The 15,302-nt window shown below is 45.4% G+C and overlaps 1 protein-coding gene across 5 annotated transcripts in view; it reads left to right on the top strand.

Moving 5' to 3' along the window:
* Positions 1-15,302, top strand: part of LOC117513713 (glutamate receptor ionotropic, kainate 2) — a 1,177,061-nt gene that overhangs the window by 940,391 nt on the left and 221,368 nt on the right. For all 5 annotated transcript variants that reach the window (XM_034173955.1, XM_034173957.1, XM_034173956.1 and 2 more), the window contains exon 15: positions 13,364-13,589. In XM_034173955.1, coding sequence (XP_034029846.1) covers positions 13,364-13,589 — 226 coding nt within the window. The remainder of the gene's footprint in view (positions 1-13,363; positions 13,590-15,302) is intronic.

Below are 15,302 nucleotides of genomic sequence, written 5' to 3'. Positions count from 1 at the left end.
GACCTCTGTACAAACTGAAATGGACCTTTCTCCCTTTTTGCTGTTTTTACCCCATAGCTCCATAACAGCATGGTGTCTTAGTGGTTAGCACTGTTGCCTCACAGCAAGAAGGTCATGGGTTCAGTTTCCACCTGTGACCTTGCTGTTTGCAGAAAAGAGGCTCTGTGATGACTGAAAGCTGGTACGTGATTGACGTGGTTGAGGATCTGTTGAGCCAAACCTGCTTTACTCTCATAGTTTTGAAAATGAAGCAAACAACATAATTAAATTCTTGTTATCTGATGGAAAACTGAACATTGTATGGAAATGTGCTTGAGCTGTCTGCCGGGGATTCTTCAGAATGGGTTCACTTTCAGTTGGTGGTAGGAATTTAAAATATGGGTTTTTGCAGAAAATATAAACTGAGGAGAATTCTGTCAGGACCTTGTGCTCCAAATGCTTGTTAGAAAGTATTCAATAGCTACAACATTTTGAGCAGATGGCTAATATTAAGAGAAGAGCAATATCTCACTTTACAGCTAAATGTCACTTTTATGCTCTGACTGCTGCAGCTTTCTAATTATCAAAGAAACCAGAATAATAAGGCCAAATAATAAGTGACAGCATTGCCAGGCAGAAAATCACCAACAGCAGCAGAAAGTCTTAACGAGCAGATGCTGAATGTCACAACACTGCAGAGTTCAACACACAGCGAGTGCAGTGAGCCTTTAAAATCACACTCCTTCCCAAGTGTTTGAGCACAGAATCCTTCAAGGTCTCAAATCATATTTTCTCACCATTGCAATGTTTTTGTTATAAAACAGTGAACAATGCATCGACTGAAATAAGCTTAAACGACCGGCCAGGTGTCAGGAAGGTACAATTATGGATGTAGGATATAATGTTGTGCAGTAACAATGTGGTTAATTCACAACAAAGATAAATCAACAGACATGACACTCTTACATGTATCCTAAAAAATTGATTAGTAACCGAAACCTTTAACTGCAGCAACTGAAATGGAACAGCTGTATCCAATCAAAAGAGGAAAATATTAGAACGCTAGCTGTTGGGAGAGGGTCGTAACACGGACCCGCAACAGGGGGCGCAATGAACGGACAATGGATAAGACAAAGAGTAACAATTTAATGTTGTGAAACGCACAACTGAATACAGACACAGATAATGCCAATTGTACACAAGGTGACATGCGGGCAGGCTCGAAGATAGGAGATCTCAGGCGATCGGAGAGCCGGGACCCACACAGCTTCCACCACCAACGGCCTGAAGAACACCGGAGCCGCCAAGTCCTGAGTCCCCAGGTGGTCACCGTCTTCTGTTGCAGACCCTGGTACTGCTGGCAGAAGATGACAAAAACAGTTATGATGAGTGTGTATCCACACACCCAGTAATCCTTTTTTCTACAGGTCTTCAAGGAGGGAAAACCTCCACCTCCAAACAACTACGTGCAGGTCCTGATACTACTTATCCGTGAGGAGAGAAGTATGTCGTCTCCTGTTGGATCTGCAATCCCAGCCTCCAGCTGAGGAAAGGTCCAGGAACGCCTGCAAGGCAATCAAAAACTCACTGTGCGATCGGCACCAAAACTGCAGAGAGGTTTACCTTCAACGGTATGCAGGGGCCTTAGCCCTCGTCCGGGCCTGCAACAGGGCAGAACGGGCGGTCCGCCACACCCGGCGGCACCTCCGCAGGTGGGCCTGGACCGAGGGGACCCCGACCTCTCCCTCCACAAGTGGAAACAATGGGGGCTGATACCCCAAACACGCCTCGAAAGGGGAGAGGCCGGTAGCAGATGAGACCTGGCTGTTGTGGGCGTACTCGATCCAGGCCAGATGGCCACTCCAAGCCGCCGGATGCGCGGAGGTTACGCAGCGGAGAGCCTGTTCCAACTCCTGGTTCGCCCGCTCTGCCTGGCCGTTCGTCTGTGGGTGATACCCGGACGAGAGACTCACGGTGGCCCCCAGTTCCTTACAAAAACTCCTCCAGACCTGCGAGGAGAACTGGGGACCACGATCCGAAATGATGTCCGATGGTATCCCATGCAGACGCACGACGTGGTGGACCAGAAGGTCTGCTGTCTCCTGGGCCGTCGGGAGCTTCGGGAGGGCCACGAAGTGGGCCGCCTTGGAGAACCGGTCCACTATCGTGAGGATGACTGTGTTACCCTGGGATGGCGGGAGGCCCGTGACGAAGTCCAGGCTGATGTGAGACCAGGGGCGATGAGGCACAGGCAGGGGCTGGAGGAGGCCCCTGATCTTGTGATGATCCGCCTTGCCCCTAGCACAGGTGGTGCAGGCCTGGACATAGTCCCGGACGTCGGCTTCCAGTGACGCCCACCAGAAGCGCTGCTGGACTACTGCCACGGTCCTTCGCACTCCGGGATGACAGGAGAGCTTGGATCCATGGCAGAAGTCCAAGACGGCAGCCCTGGCCTCTGGTGGGACGTAAAGTCTGTTCTTGGGACCGTTCCCCGGGTCCGGGTTCCTGGTCAGGGCCTCCCGGGCGGTCTTCTCCACGTCCCATGTGAGGGTGGCCACGACAGTGGACTCTGGAACGATGGTCTCGATGGGGTCTGACAACTCGGCCTTGGCTTCCTCTTCATGCACCCGGGACAGTGCATCGGATCGTTGGTTCCTAGTCCCGGGACAGTAGGTAATCCGGAAGTCAAAGCGTCCGAAGAACAGGGACCAGCGGGCTTGCCTGGGGTTCAGCCGCTTGGCGGTCCGGATGTACTCCAGGTTCCGATGGTCCGTGAAAACCGTGAAAGGCACCGTAGCTCCCTCCAACAGGTGTCTCCACTCTTCAAGAGCCTCCTTCACCGCGAGGAGTTCCCGATTGCCCATGTCATAGTTACGTTCAGCGGGGGTCAACCTGCGGGAAAAGTAGGCACATGGATGGAGAACCTTGTTGGACTCCCCGCTCTGGGACAGAACGGCTCCTATCCCTGAGTCAGAGGCGTCCACCTCCACTATGAACTGGCGGGTAGGATCAGGCTGCACCAGAACTGGTGCAGACGAAAACCGGCGTTTCAACTCCCTAAACGCGGCTTCGCACCGATCCGACCAGGTGAAGGGGACTTTAGTGGAGGTCAGGGCAGTCAGGGGGCTAACAACCTGACTGTAACCTTTAATGAACCTCCGGTAGAAATTTGCAAAGCCGAGGAACTGTTGCAGCTTCCTACGGCTTGTTGGTTGGGGCCAATCTCTCACCGCCGCAACCTTGGCCGGATCCGGGGCAACGGAGTTGGAGGAGATGATGAACCCCAGGAAGGACAAAGAAGTGCGGTGGAACTCACACTTCTCGCCCTTCACAAACAACCGGTTTTCTAGTAACCGCTGCAGGACCTGACGTACATGCTGGACATGAGTCTCAGGGTCCGGAGAAAAGATGAGTATATCATCCAGATATACGAAAACAAACCGGTGCAGGAAGTCCTGCAAGACGTCGTTAACCAATGCTTGGAATGTCGCGGGGGCATTAGTGAGGCCGAATGGCATGACCAGGTATTCAAAATGACCTAACGGGGTGTTAAATGCCGTCTTCCATTCGTCTCCCTTCCGGATCCGAACCAGGTGGTACGCATTCCTAAGATCTAGTTTGGTGAACATTGTGGCTCCATGCAGGGGCGTGAACACCGAATCTAACAGGGGCAACGGGTATCGATTGCGAACCGTAATCTCGTTCAGCCCTCTGTAGTCAATGCATGGACGGAGTCCGCCGTCTTTTTTACCCACAAAAAAGAAACCCGCACCCATCGGGGAGGTGGAGTTCCGAATCAACCCGGCGGCTAAGGAGTCCCGGATGTAGGTCTCCATCGATTCGCGTTCCGGACGTGAGAGGTTGTACAATCTACTGGACGGGTACTCAGTGCCCGGAATCAAATTGATGGCACAATCGTACGGTCGGTGCGGGGGAAGAGTGAGTGCCAGATCTTTGCTGAAGATGTCAGCAAGATCGTGGTACACCTCGGGCACCGCCGTCAGATTGGGGGGGACTTTGACCTCCTCTTTAGCTGTAATTCCGGGTGGAACCGAGGATCCAAGACACTCCCGGTGGCAGGTTTCGCTCCACTGCGTCACCACCCCAGACGGCCAATCAATCCGGGGATTGTGCTTCACCATCCATGGAAATCCCAGAATCACTCAGGAGGTAGAAGGTGTCACAAAAAACACGATCTCCTCCCTGTGATTCCCAGACACAACCAAGGTCACTGGCTGTGTCTGATGTGTGATTAACGGGAGTAGAGTGCCATCTAGTGCTCGCACCTTCAATGGTGAAGGCAGAGCCACCAGAGGAAGCCCTACTTCCCTGGCCCATCTGCTATCCAGCAGATTCCCTTCTGACCCCGTGTCTACCAGTGCTGGGGCGTGAAGGGTTAAATCCCCACTTAGGATTGTTACTAGGATTCGTGCAGATTTATGGGTTTTCCCCGTGTACATATTATGGCCCACCCTTAACCCAGTTCCTAAGGATGGGCGTTGGAGTTTGATCGTTTGGGGCAGTCTTTTAACATGTGCTCACAAGAGCCACAGAAAAAACACTCCCCGCGGGCCAGCCTCCTTTGTCTGATATTTAATTTTAATTTGGCCCTGCTCGTGTCCATAGCTTCGTCACCAGGGGGAGCTGTTGCCACACGGAGCCCTCTGGCAGTGGAACGTGGGGAAGACGACACCCTTTCGGACCCGGAGGAGAGAGGGACGGTTTGTGCCCGACCACGCCCCCCGGCCTGCTCCCGACGGTGTTCATTCAACCGGTTGTCTAAGCGTATAACCAAACTGACAAGCCCATCGAAGTCTTGCGGTTCGTCCTTAGCCAGTAAATGCTCCTTCAGACAGTCCGTTTATGAAGGCGACGCGGAGCGCAACATTATTCCAGCCGGACCTCGCAGCCGCGATGCAGAAGTCGACTGCATAATCAGCTGCGCTTCGGCGCCCCTGTCTCATTGACAGCAGCATGCTCGAGGCGGTCTCGCCTCTGTTGGGATGATCAAACACCTGTTTGAATTCCCATACAAACCCAGCGTATGACGTCAGGAGCCACGAATTCTGTTCCCAAAGCGCCATAGCCCAAGCGCGTGCCTCACCTCGAAGCAAATTAATCACATAAGCCACCCGGCTGGCATCTGATGCGTACATAACCTGACGCTGTGCAAAAACGAGTGAACACTGCATTAAGAAGTCTGCGCACGTTTCGACACAGCCTCCGTACGGTTCTGGAGGGCTTATGTAAGCTTCAGGGGATGGTGGGGGGGTTTGTTGAACGGCCAGTGGAACGTCTATCTGTGGCCCAGAGCCAGCAGGAGGAGTCACTGCAGCAGCGCTTGAGTCGCTCGCTTCCACTCTGGCGGTGAGAGCCTCCACCCTCCGATTGAGGACTGCATTCTGCTCGGCTACCAGATTTAACTGAGCGGTGAAAGCGGTAAGGATTTGCTGCAGATCACTTACCACACCTCCTGCTGATGCCTGCGCTCCTTGTTCTCCCATTGGCTGTTCAAGCTGTGGTTGACGCCCCTCGGGATCCATGACGAATGGCCGAGAAATCCTGTTGGGAGAGGGTCGTAACACGGACCCGCAACAGGGGGCGCAAATGAACGGACAATGGATAAGACAAAGAGTAACAATTTAATGTTGTGAAACGCACAACTGAATACAGACACAGATAATGCCAATTGTACACAAGGTGACGTGCGGGCAGGCTCGAAGATAGGAGATCTCTGGCGATCGGAGAGCCGGGACCCACACAGCTTCCACCACCAACGGCCTGAAGAACACCGGAGCCGCCAAGTCCTGAGTCCCCAGGTGGTCACCGTCTTCTGTTGCAGACCCTGGTACTGCTGGCAGAAGATGACAAAAACAGTTATGATGAGTGTGTATCCACACACCCAGTAATCCTTTTTTCTACAGGTCTTCAAGGAGGGAAAACCTCCACCTCCAAACAACTACGTGCAGGTCCTGATACTACTTATCCGTGAGGAGAGAAGTACGTCGTCTCCTGTTGGATCTGCAATCCCAGCCTCCAGCTGAGGAAAGGTCCAGGAACGCCTGCAAGGCAATCAAAAACTCACTGTGCGATCGGCACCAAAACTGCAGAGAGGTTTACCTTCAACGGTAGGTGATTTCTCGGCGAGGAGGTGGAGTAATGATCCGGCTTTTGTAGAGCTGCAGGTGATTGGTGACAGCTGGTGTAAATGAGTGACAGCTGTCACTCTCTGTCTCGGCGCCCTCTCATGCTTGAAGCCCGCACTCCAAGCAGGGCGCCGACTGGTGGTGGTGGGCCAGCAGTACCTCCTCTTCAGCGGCCCACACAACAGGTAGCCATGTAAATACTCAACAAAATTGCCTCTAGCATTATTTAAACTGTTTTCACCCAGCACTTTGTGTAGATCAAATTGATTTTAGATAACTGTATTTCAAGCAGTTGTCCAGTTTATAGAATTCGACTGCCCATATAGTAAACTAGCAGCCTTTCTGTTAACTCTTCAGATTATATACATTGCTCATTTAATTCTCTGGAGTTGTCTGACGTGTCAACATAAAAGACACATGGCAGAATTAAGCAGTCATTCCATCAAATCCACCAGTCTCTGAGTCTCCGTTTGAATGTGGGTTGAAAGTATACCAGTTCTAAATTTTGTTGATACGCCCAGTAAAACTTGAATCATGATTAATAATTTTTGCCATTTTTTTTTTTTTCTGAATGGTATGATCATATTTTGTGCGCATTGTTGTAGAAACACACAGGAAACAAGACTTCTACTTCCACTTCCTTGTTGGCTCTCCCTCGTGCAGCTTTATTATTGGTGGAAATATGTATGAGCTAAACTAATCAAAATCACCTAAATGCTAACACTGCCTCCAGGTGGACAACAGGAGGAGCAGCACTTCTCTTGTGTTGGACAGGAATTGTTTTTTTGAGTGGCACAAATAATTTGTGTGGCATCTTATTGTTTTGTATATAGTTGTACAAAAACAGTTGAAGTATTTCCTGTATTTTAATATAAATAGTTGTATTTAACTTTGTTGTTTGCTACACTTGTACATGTGTTTTTGAAATTACAATTTTTGTTTGCATTCTAAGTTATAAAAATGGATTGTTAAACATGTATGTGGTTTTCACAGTATATTTTTTATTTGGATTTTATGTTTATGTGTGAATTTAGGTTCATTATGTTAATATAGAATGTCAGAATGAAACAAAAACTGTAAAGTCACACAGGAGAGGTTGTGCTGGAAAAAAAAATGACACCAAGCAAGGCAAGGTAAACAGTCTTTTAAGGTAAATTATGTAGGTAAAACCAAAAGTAGTCAAAAAATGGCCAATTATACCCTGGACCCAAAAGGGAGGCCAAAGAGGAGGTTTATGGATGCGCTGAGAGAGGACATGCAGGTGGTTGGTGTGACAGAGGAAGACACAGAGGACAGGGTGAGATGGCGATGGGTTCTGCTGTGGTGATTCGTAACGGGAGCAGCCGAAAGGAATAGATTTTCATAAAAATGTTTTAGTCTTTAATTGTCATTATTTGCTTGAAAAAGATTTTTCTTGTTCATATTTAACCACTCTGATAAAATTAGGTTGGCAGTGTGGCTTAGCAGTTGCCATTCTTGCCTCATTCAAAGAAGGTTGTGGGATCACTTCCACCTGGGCCTTCCTGTGTAGAGGTTGTGTGTTCTCCCCATGTTCATGTTGGTTTCCTCCAAGTGCTCTGGCTTCTACCCCCTTCCAAACACATGCAGGTTAGGTGAATTTGAAACCTTAAATTGACCATAGGTGTGTGTGAATAAGTTTGTCTGTGTATATGTTGCTCTGTGATACACTGGTGTCCTGTCCACGATGTACCCTGCCTCATGCCTGTGACCGTCGGTTAGAGTAAGTAGGTATAGAGAATGAATGAATGACAAAATTAACAGTGTCATCCACATAGACACGTATTGTTCTCCCCCTGAGAGAATACAGCAAACAGTATTTCACATGTTGACACAAACAATATCTTCGCAGTCCATTATCTTAGGCAAAGTTCATGAGTAGTTAATTTTTTTCAGGTTCCTACAAGGCAGCTGCAGCCACCTCTGGATTGTGGATCACAGATGAAGAGTGTGATTGTCCTTGGTCTGGTGCAGCTACAAATCTCTGAGCCAGCTAGAAACTTTTCATTTGGAAATAGGGACATTTTGTTCCAGTCTTATTAGTACAGCAGATAACTGTAAGAATCATTCAAATCTGGTTACAAGCACCAAAATTTGACTGTGTATACCTATTGGTACATATTGTAGAAAAATAACTTTAGCCATTTGAATTTTCAATAGGTGGCCAAGTAGGGGTCAATTGAAGAATTGCACAGGGTTGAAAAAAAAAAAAAAAATGTTCCAATCATATTGAAAGTGATACCACATTATGTATCTGATGACAATGATTCCAAAAAGGTATAGTTTGGACTAACTATAACTGAATGGCCTGGAGTTATGGGGTAAAAACAGCAAGAATGGTGACAAAGGTCAGTTTCAGTTTGTACAGGGGTCAAAAATTAAAGTTGCTTAAGTTTTGGTCAAACGTGGTGCAAATTTTTGGTTGAACTTATAGGATTAACAAATGGAATAGTTCTGACTGTGTTGAATGTTTGGTCTCCAAAGTAAAGGTCAAACAATGTTGAAATCCATTGGATTCTATGACATGTTATGTGACATACAATATGTTACCCCGTAACATGATAACTAAGCATGACACATGGTGCAAACTATTCCTTTTTAAAATCCTACTATCTTAACCAATAATTTGCATCATGTTTTACCATAATTGGAGCAACTTTAACTTTTGACCCCTGTACAAACTGAAACTGACCTTTGTCACCATTCTTGCTGTTTTTACCCATAACTCCAGAACATTCAGTTATAGATAGTCCAAACTATTCCTTTTTAAAATCCTACTATCTTAACCAATAATTTGCATCATGTTTTACCATAATTGGAGCAACTTTAACTTTTGACCCCTGTACAAACTGAAACTGACCTTTGTCACCATTCTTGCTGTTTTTACCCATAACTCCAGAACATTCAGTTATAGATAGTCCAAACTATACCTTTTTGGAATCTTTGTGATCAGACACATAATGTGGTATAGCTTTCAATATGATTGGAACTTTTTTTTTTACCCCTAGGCAGTTCTTCAACTGACTCCTACGTGGCCCCCTATTAAAAATTCAAATGGCTAACGTTATTTTTTCTAAAATATGTACCAAAAGGTATACCAAAACAAACGTTGGTGCTTGTAACTGGATTTGAAGGATTCCTCTGCAAATATTCTGTTATCTGCTGCACTATATTGTTCAAATGAAATTATACCAGTTTCTTTTTTTTTCTTTTTCTTTTTTTGCTTGTCTATGAAATGTGTGTTTTGTGTGTTTTGTGTGTTGATGCAGACTCAATGCGCTTGTTCACATCCCCCCCCCCCCTTTTTTTTTATAAAACCATAAAACCAAGAGAGAAAATTAAAACCATTTATTTCATTTGATGCTGCTTATGGCCTTGATAATAACGTATGTTTTCATATATTTGGGGAAAATGCATAAAGAGATTAAAACTTCAAATTCTAAAACATACACAGATGGCTTCCAGTAATTCCAAACATGAGCGGTATAAGTTTGGACTGATAACACCCCTAACTGTCTAACCCTGTTTGGAATGTTCAACAAACTACAGGCTAAAAAATTCAGCTGCCAGATCCTATCAGCCTCGAAGAGGACTGTCCCAGGCAGTCATGGAGAGTGTTAGTTGCTGACGGTGTTGATTTAAGTGAGGCTGATGGTGGTTTTTGGCTGGCCATTTCCTCCATCGCCCCACATCAATCACTGCTACTTAAAATAGACCTTTGTGTTGTTGTGTTGAAATGTCTTAATAAGACTGAACAGCGATTCTGTGTGTAAAGGACATTCAGTACACATTTAAATCTATGAGCCAGTTCTGGATTCAGGAGGAGCTTGTGCAGCCTCAGTAATCTCAGACCACTTCAACATGATCAAGGGATTACGCAGCTCGTGCTTCAAGATGACACAGAAACGCAATTTGCCAAAGGAGGCAGGCAGATGAAAAGATGGAAATTTTATCTCATGGAGCAGATAACTGTAACAATTGTTCATTTCTGGAAACAAGCACCAAAATTGGCACACAAACACCTTAGACATTATTCTTTTGTAAAAGCACATTAGCCACCTAAATTTTCAATAGGCAGCCAGGTAGGGGTCAACTGAAGAATTACACAGGGGTCAAAATTTTAAAATGCTCCAATCATGTTGAAAACTATACCACATTATTTGTCTGATCATGAAGATTCCAAAAGGGTATAGTTTGGACTATCTATGACTGAATATTATGGAGTTATGGGGTAAAAACAGCAAGAATGGTGACAAAGGTCAATTTCAGTTTGTACAGGGGTCAAAAGTTAAAGTTGCTCCAATTTTGGTAAAAAGTGGTGCAAATTATTGGTTGCGTTGATAGGATTAACAAATTGAATAGTTTTGACTGCTTGGTCTGTAAGGTAAAGGTTAAACAATGTCGACGTCCATTGGATTCTATGGCATGGGACATATGTTACCCCGTAACATGACAACTAAGCATGACACATGGTGCACACTATTCCCTTTTAAAACCCCATTAACTCAACCAATAATTTGCATCATGTTTTACAAAAATTGGAGCAACTTTAAATCAAATGGCTAACGTTATTTTTCTAAAATGTATACCAAAAGGTATACACGGGCAAATTTTAGTGCTTGTAACCAGATTTGAACAATTCCTCTGCAAATATTCTGTTATCTGCAGCACTAATCTGGCAGGTGACCACTTGAAAGAACAAGATGGTGAAGAGGGTTTTTTTGTCAGGCCTGGTGAATTTTAATGATTGAAGATTGAAAATTCTTTAAAAAAAAAAAAAGAAAAAAAAAAAGAGTATTCTGCCTTTTTGTAGAAACAAGGAGAGGGCAGAATTGAATCGCATCACATTATACAGCATGTTCGCAGCACGTTAACCTCAACCACCGGTGCAGCACGACTTCAAATATTCTGTTTCACTTTGAACAACGAAAAATAAAATGACATTTCTGCAAGGCCACAGGTGGGTGATGTTGGGCTTTTTTGGTTTGACAGCTCTTCATCATGTGCACCTGCTGTGTTTTTCACATGGCTAAGGTGCAGTCAGCTTGGCTTCCCTGTGCGGCGGCGCCGAGGAGCCCACCCAGGCTTTGTGCCTGCTGTGGAGTGTGGGCGGTTATCTGACTCCTCTATGTATTCACACAGCTGCTGCTTTTGCCTTATCAGCAGTCTGAAGCATGCATGCTCAGTCGCCTGATTTGCCAAGGGTGACTCCGAACGATTCTGATAGGCACTCTGCAAATCAGCCAGTTGATCTAAAATATCGACCCATCACAAAAAGTCATTACACACAATAATGGCGGGCAGGACCTTGAAGTTGTGACTTAATTAGGTTTCAAATGGCTTCAAAAAGGCCTTCAAATCTGCTCCCCTGGAGAGTAATGCCATCTTGGATTTTTCTGTGATTACAGGTGTAGAAAGTGGAGCTTCCACTGCTGCTCCGATCGGTTCGTGATAGCAGCAGCTCGCGCAGAGCAGATGGACACTTGCACTGCTCTTTACCATGCTGGTTGGCCAGATTCCTTCAAGTGATAATCACCAGCCAGACACGAGACATGCAACGGCTAGAGCCGCTGCTGAAAAAAATTGCATGTTTTCCTAATGAAATTTTGTAGGTAATAGAAATGAAGAGGTTCAGCAGGCAGAGAAGGTGCATTACCAGGGATTCAGTGAGTGTCAGTGAGTGCTGTGCTTGTCCTTGTTTCTCTCAGACTCTCAAAATTACACCCAATGTCACAAAAAATAATTTGCTGTTCCACAACTTCACATTTGTCAAAGTACACAGGAAATTTTGTTGAGTAAAATTTACTCTGCTGGGATATCATTTGGTCCCAGTCCAAATAGAGTGAGTTATACTCTATCACAGAGCTAAAGCAACTCAAGGCAGTGTGAAATCACTGCTTATTGGAGTAAAAGGGAGGTGATGGTCTAGTGGTTAAGGTGTTGGGCTTGAGACCAGAAGATCCCCTGTTCAAATCCCAGCCTGACTGGAAAATCACTAAGGGCCCTTGGGCAAGGTCTTTAATCCCCTATTGCTCCTGGTGTGTAGTGAGTACCGTATTTTCCGGACTATAAGTCACACCGGAGTATAAGTCCACCAGCCACTATATCCATTATAAAGAAAAATAAACCATAAATAAGTCACACTGGACAATAAGTCACATGGACATACAGGTATGTTAACATGAAAAGTTCAGATGATAATATTGTGACGGCAAAAGGAAGAAATGGCGCCACCTTGAGTTGAGAAGATTTATTCAACAGAATACATGAATGTGGTTCTGCAACCGAACCAAAACCCACACCATCGCTGAATGGTTCTTTTCTGACACATTACCCACTGTGGACCATAGTACACACCAGGTGTCAGCTGCCGATGTTCTTGCAGCACCTACCTGCGCAGCTCATGACCTCCCAGTGGTGTCGACGCCAGCTCCTTCCAAGTGCAGACGCTAATCCTCTGCCATCGCTCACCCAGTGCTCCCAAGCAGCTCTCAGCGTCAACTTAAACACTCTGCTCACACTGATATCCAAGGGTTGAAGCTGTTTTGTTAGCCCTCCCGGAATAACAGCAAGCACCGTGTTCATCTGCTTCACACGCTGTTTCACAATCACTGTCTGTGTCAGGTGGGTCTGGGTGAGGTGAGGAATACGCGTCCAATGTTCTGTTCTCTGATTGGTTATCGTGACCAGCGTGACCTATAGGGCGGCCGCCATACTACAGTGCCCATGATGCATTGCATTTCCGTTTCCGGTGGCGATTTTAAAACATTGAGCGACTCTGTCATGTAAAATTGTTTTATTACGGTAAATTAAATGAGAAAATACCGGTATATTTCTCATTTATAAGTCGCTCTGGAGTATAAGTCGCATCCCCAGCCAAAGCATGTAAAAAAGTGCGACTTATAGTCCGAAAAATACAGTACCTTGTATGGCAGCACCCTCACATCGGTGTGAATGTGAGGCATTATTTGTAATGCGCTTTGACCATCTGATGCAGGTTTTCTATCTGCATCAGATATGATCAGAGATCATGTCATCATGTGGTATTGTATGATCAGGGTCATGGTGAAAAATGAGGTGTAAACATGACAAATGATGTATTTCTCTTGACAGGCCTTTAAGAGCATAAACGTAAATCTCTATGTCTCAGGTCCTGCAAGACATCTGACTGTCCTGAAACTTTGACTCAGTTACTGACAGATCATGTTGTCTCCTAACAGAAAACCAAGATCTCCACATATGATAAGATGTGGGAGTTCATGAGCAGCCGTAGGCACTCTGTGATGGTGAAGAACATTGAGGAAGGCATCCATCGTGTTCTCACCTCAGACTACGCTTTCCTCATGGAGTCCACAACCATCGAGTTTGCCACACAACGTAACTGCAACCTCACCCAGATTGGAGGCCTCATCGACTCCAGAGCGTATGGAGTTGGCACCCCAATGGGTACGTATGTTGGAATACACCAATCAGTGCTGTGCTGGTGGACACCTCTGAACATACTCATGCTGTAAGTGGGAAAACATTCACACTACAACCTACTCAGTGTTGATTTCATGCATTTTTATCTCTAAATACTTAGTTTTTTACCTTCTTGTGCTGGATTGTTAGCAGGATTACACAAAACCTAATGAACCCATTTTCATGAAACTTGATATAAAGGATGGTTCTCGTCTGGAATAGAAATATAAAAAAAAATTAGGGATGGTTTGGATAAAGGACAAGAACCAGGAAGAGGTATGGTGGGCCTTGATGTATGCACATTAATATATGTCCTTATAGTTTCCACTGTCCAGTAGTGATGTATTATCTGATTAAGGCCTGTCAGGAAATTGTGTCATGGATGGTAAAGAGAAAGCTTGAAGAGAATAATGTTGAGAAGGAATGAGAAGAGCTCCAGGTGTCATTTGAATTGTGAAATTTGAAAATCTTTATGTGATCCGTGCATGAAGATAAGATCAACTGTATGGGTCTCCTGAGAGAAGCAAAAAAAATTGCATTGCTGAAATATTACAATACTCAGCCTCGGGTAATTTCATCATAATGGGCAGCTCTGCCTGCAACAACTACTGCTTCATCATCATTTTTGGTGAAATGTGCCATTTGCTGTAGTACTAGGGGAACTACGACCACTACCTTTGCACCCCAAAACACAATCAGGATGTTTCCAAAAATAAAAACTGGCCTCAAGCCAGTCATCCAAGATGGCCACCAAAATAGGGTTTTTCACTAAAACACCTATAAACAACTTAATTATCACAAAGATTCAATGGGAAGACGATTGCAGACGCAAACTCATTTGTGCCTAAACTAAATTCATTCATGGGTTTAAGATTCAAAATTGGCATCCAAAATGGTCCCAGTAGACCCTTATCATTGAATCTCTGTGATATTTAAGTTGTTTATATGTTGTTTAAAGTTGTTTTAGTGAAAAACCCTATTTGGTGGCCATCAGTTTATTTTTTGCAGGCCACACCAAAAGGAAAAGACCAGGTGTAATAAACTAGGACAAATTGTACAGCCAAGTGCTTACAGTTATTTAGTACAGTATAGTTCAGTGCAAGTTTCTACGTGCACTTACATGTACATTCACATGAACGAGCCATAGACTATGAAGGACAGGCCAGAAGGTCACCAGTTTGAGACCTCTGAACATACACAGTCTGCGAATGATTATCAACAAAACACATATAGGACATGGGGCGGCTGTGTGTTTGTGCCGGTGTCCCAGTGGGATGGTGTTTGTTTCCTGATGTTTGTGTTTGCTGGTCAGCCACACAAAGTCATTTGAGTGCCTGAGAAGCTGTGTGTGAAAACACTGGAGGAAAGCGATATTTGCTTTGTGTGATTGTGTTTCCTGACTGATGTGGCCCTTTGAAGGTTTGCTACAGATTGTGTCTGTGTGTGTGCATGTGCGTGTGTGTGTGTGTGTGTGTGTTTTGGCGTTGTGATGGGCTTACATCACGATGTTGTGCAGGGTGTATTTTTGATACATGTCTGTGTATTGTTTGTGGGCCGGCTGTGTTCATCGCTTATAGAAAGAACGACAAGAAACAAAGGGAAATTGTGTGTTCACCTCTCTGCCTGTACAGATTGTGTGTGCTAAAACACAAGGCGGGGTGGCATCATTACTCCCCCGTGTCCCATTCACAAGCAGTC

Source organism: Thalassophryne amazonica, chromosome 7 (assembly GCF_902500255.1).
Source record: "Thalassophryne amazonica chromosome 7, fThaAma1.1, whole genome shotgun sequence".
Taxonomy (NCBI): domain Eukaryota; kingdom Metazoa; phylum Chordata; class Actinopteri; order Batrachoidiformes; family Batrachoididae; genus Thalassophryne; species Thalassophryne amazonica.
Note: the sequence above shows the minus strand (reverse complement) of the source record. Positions and strands in the feature narration are given on the sequence as shown.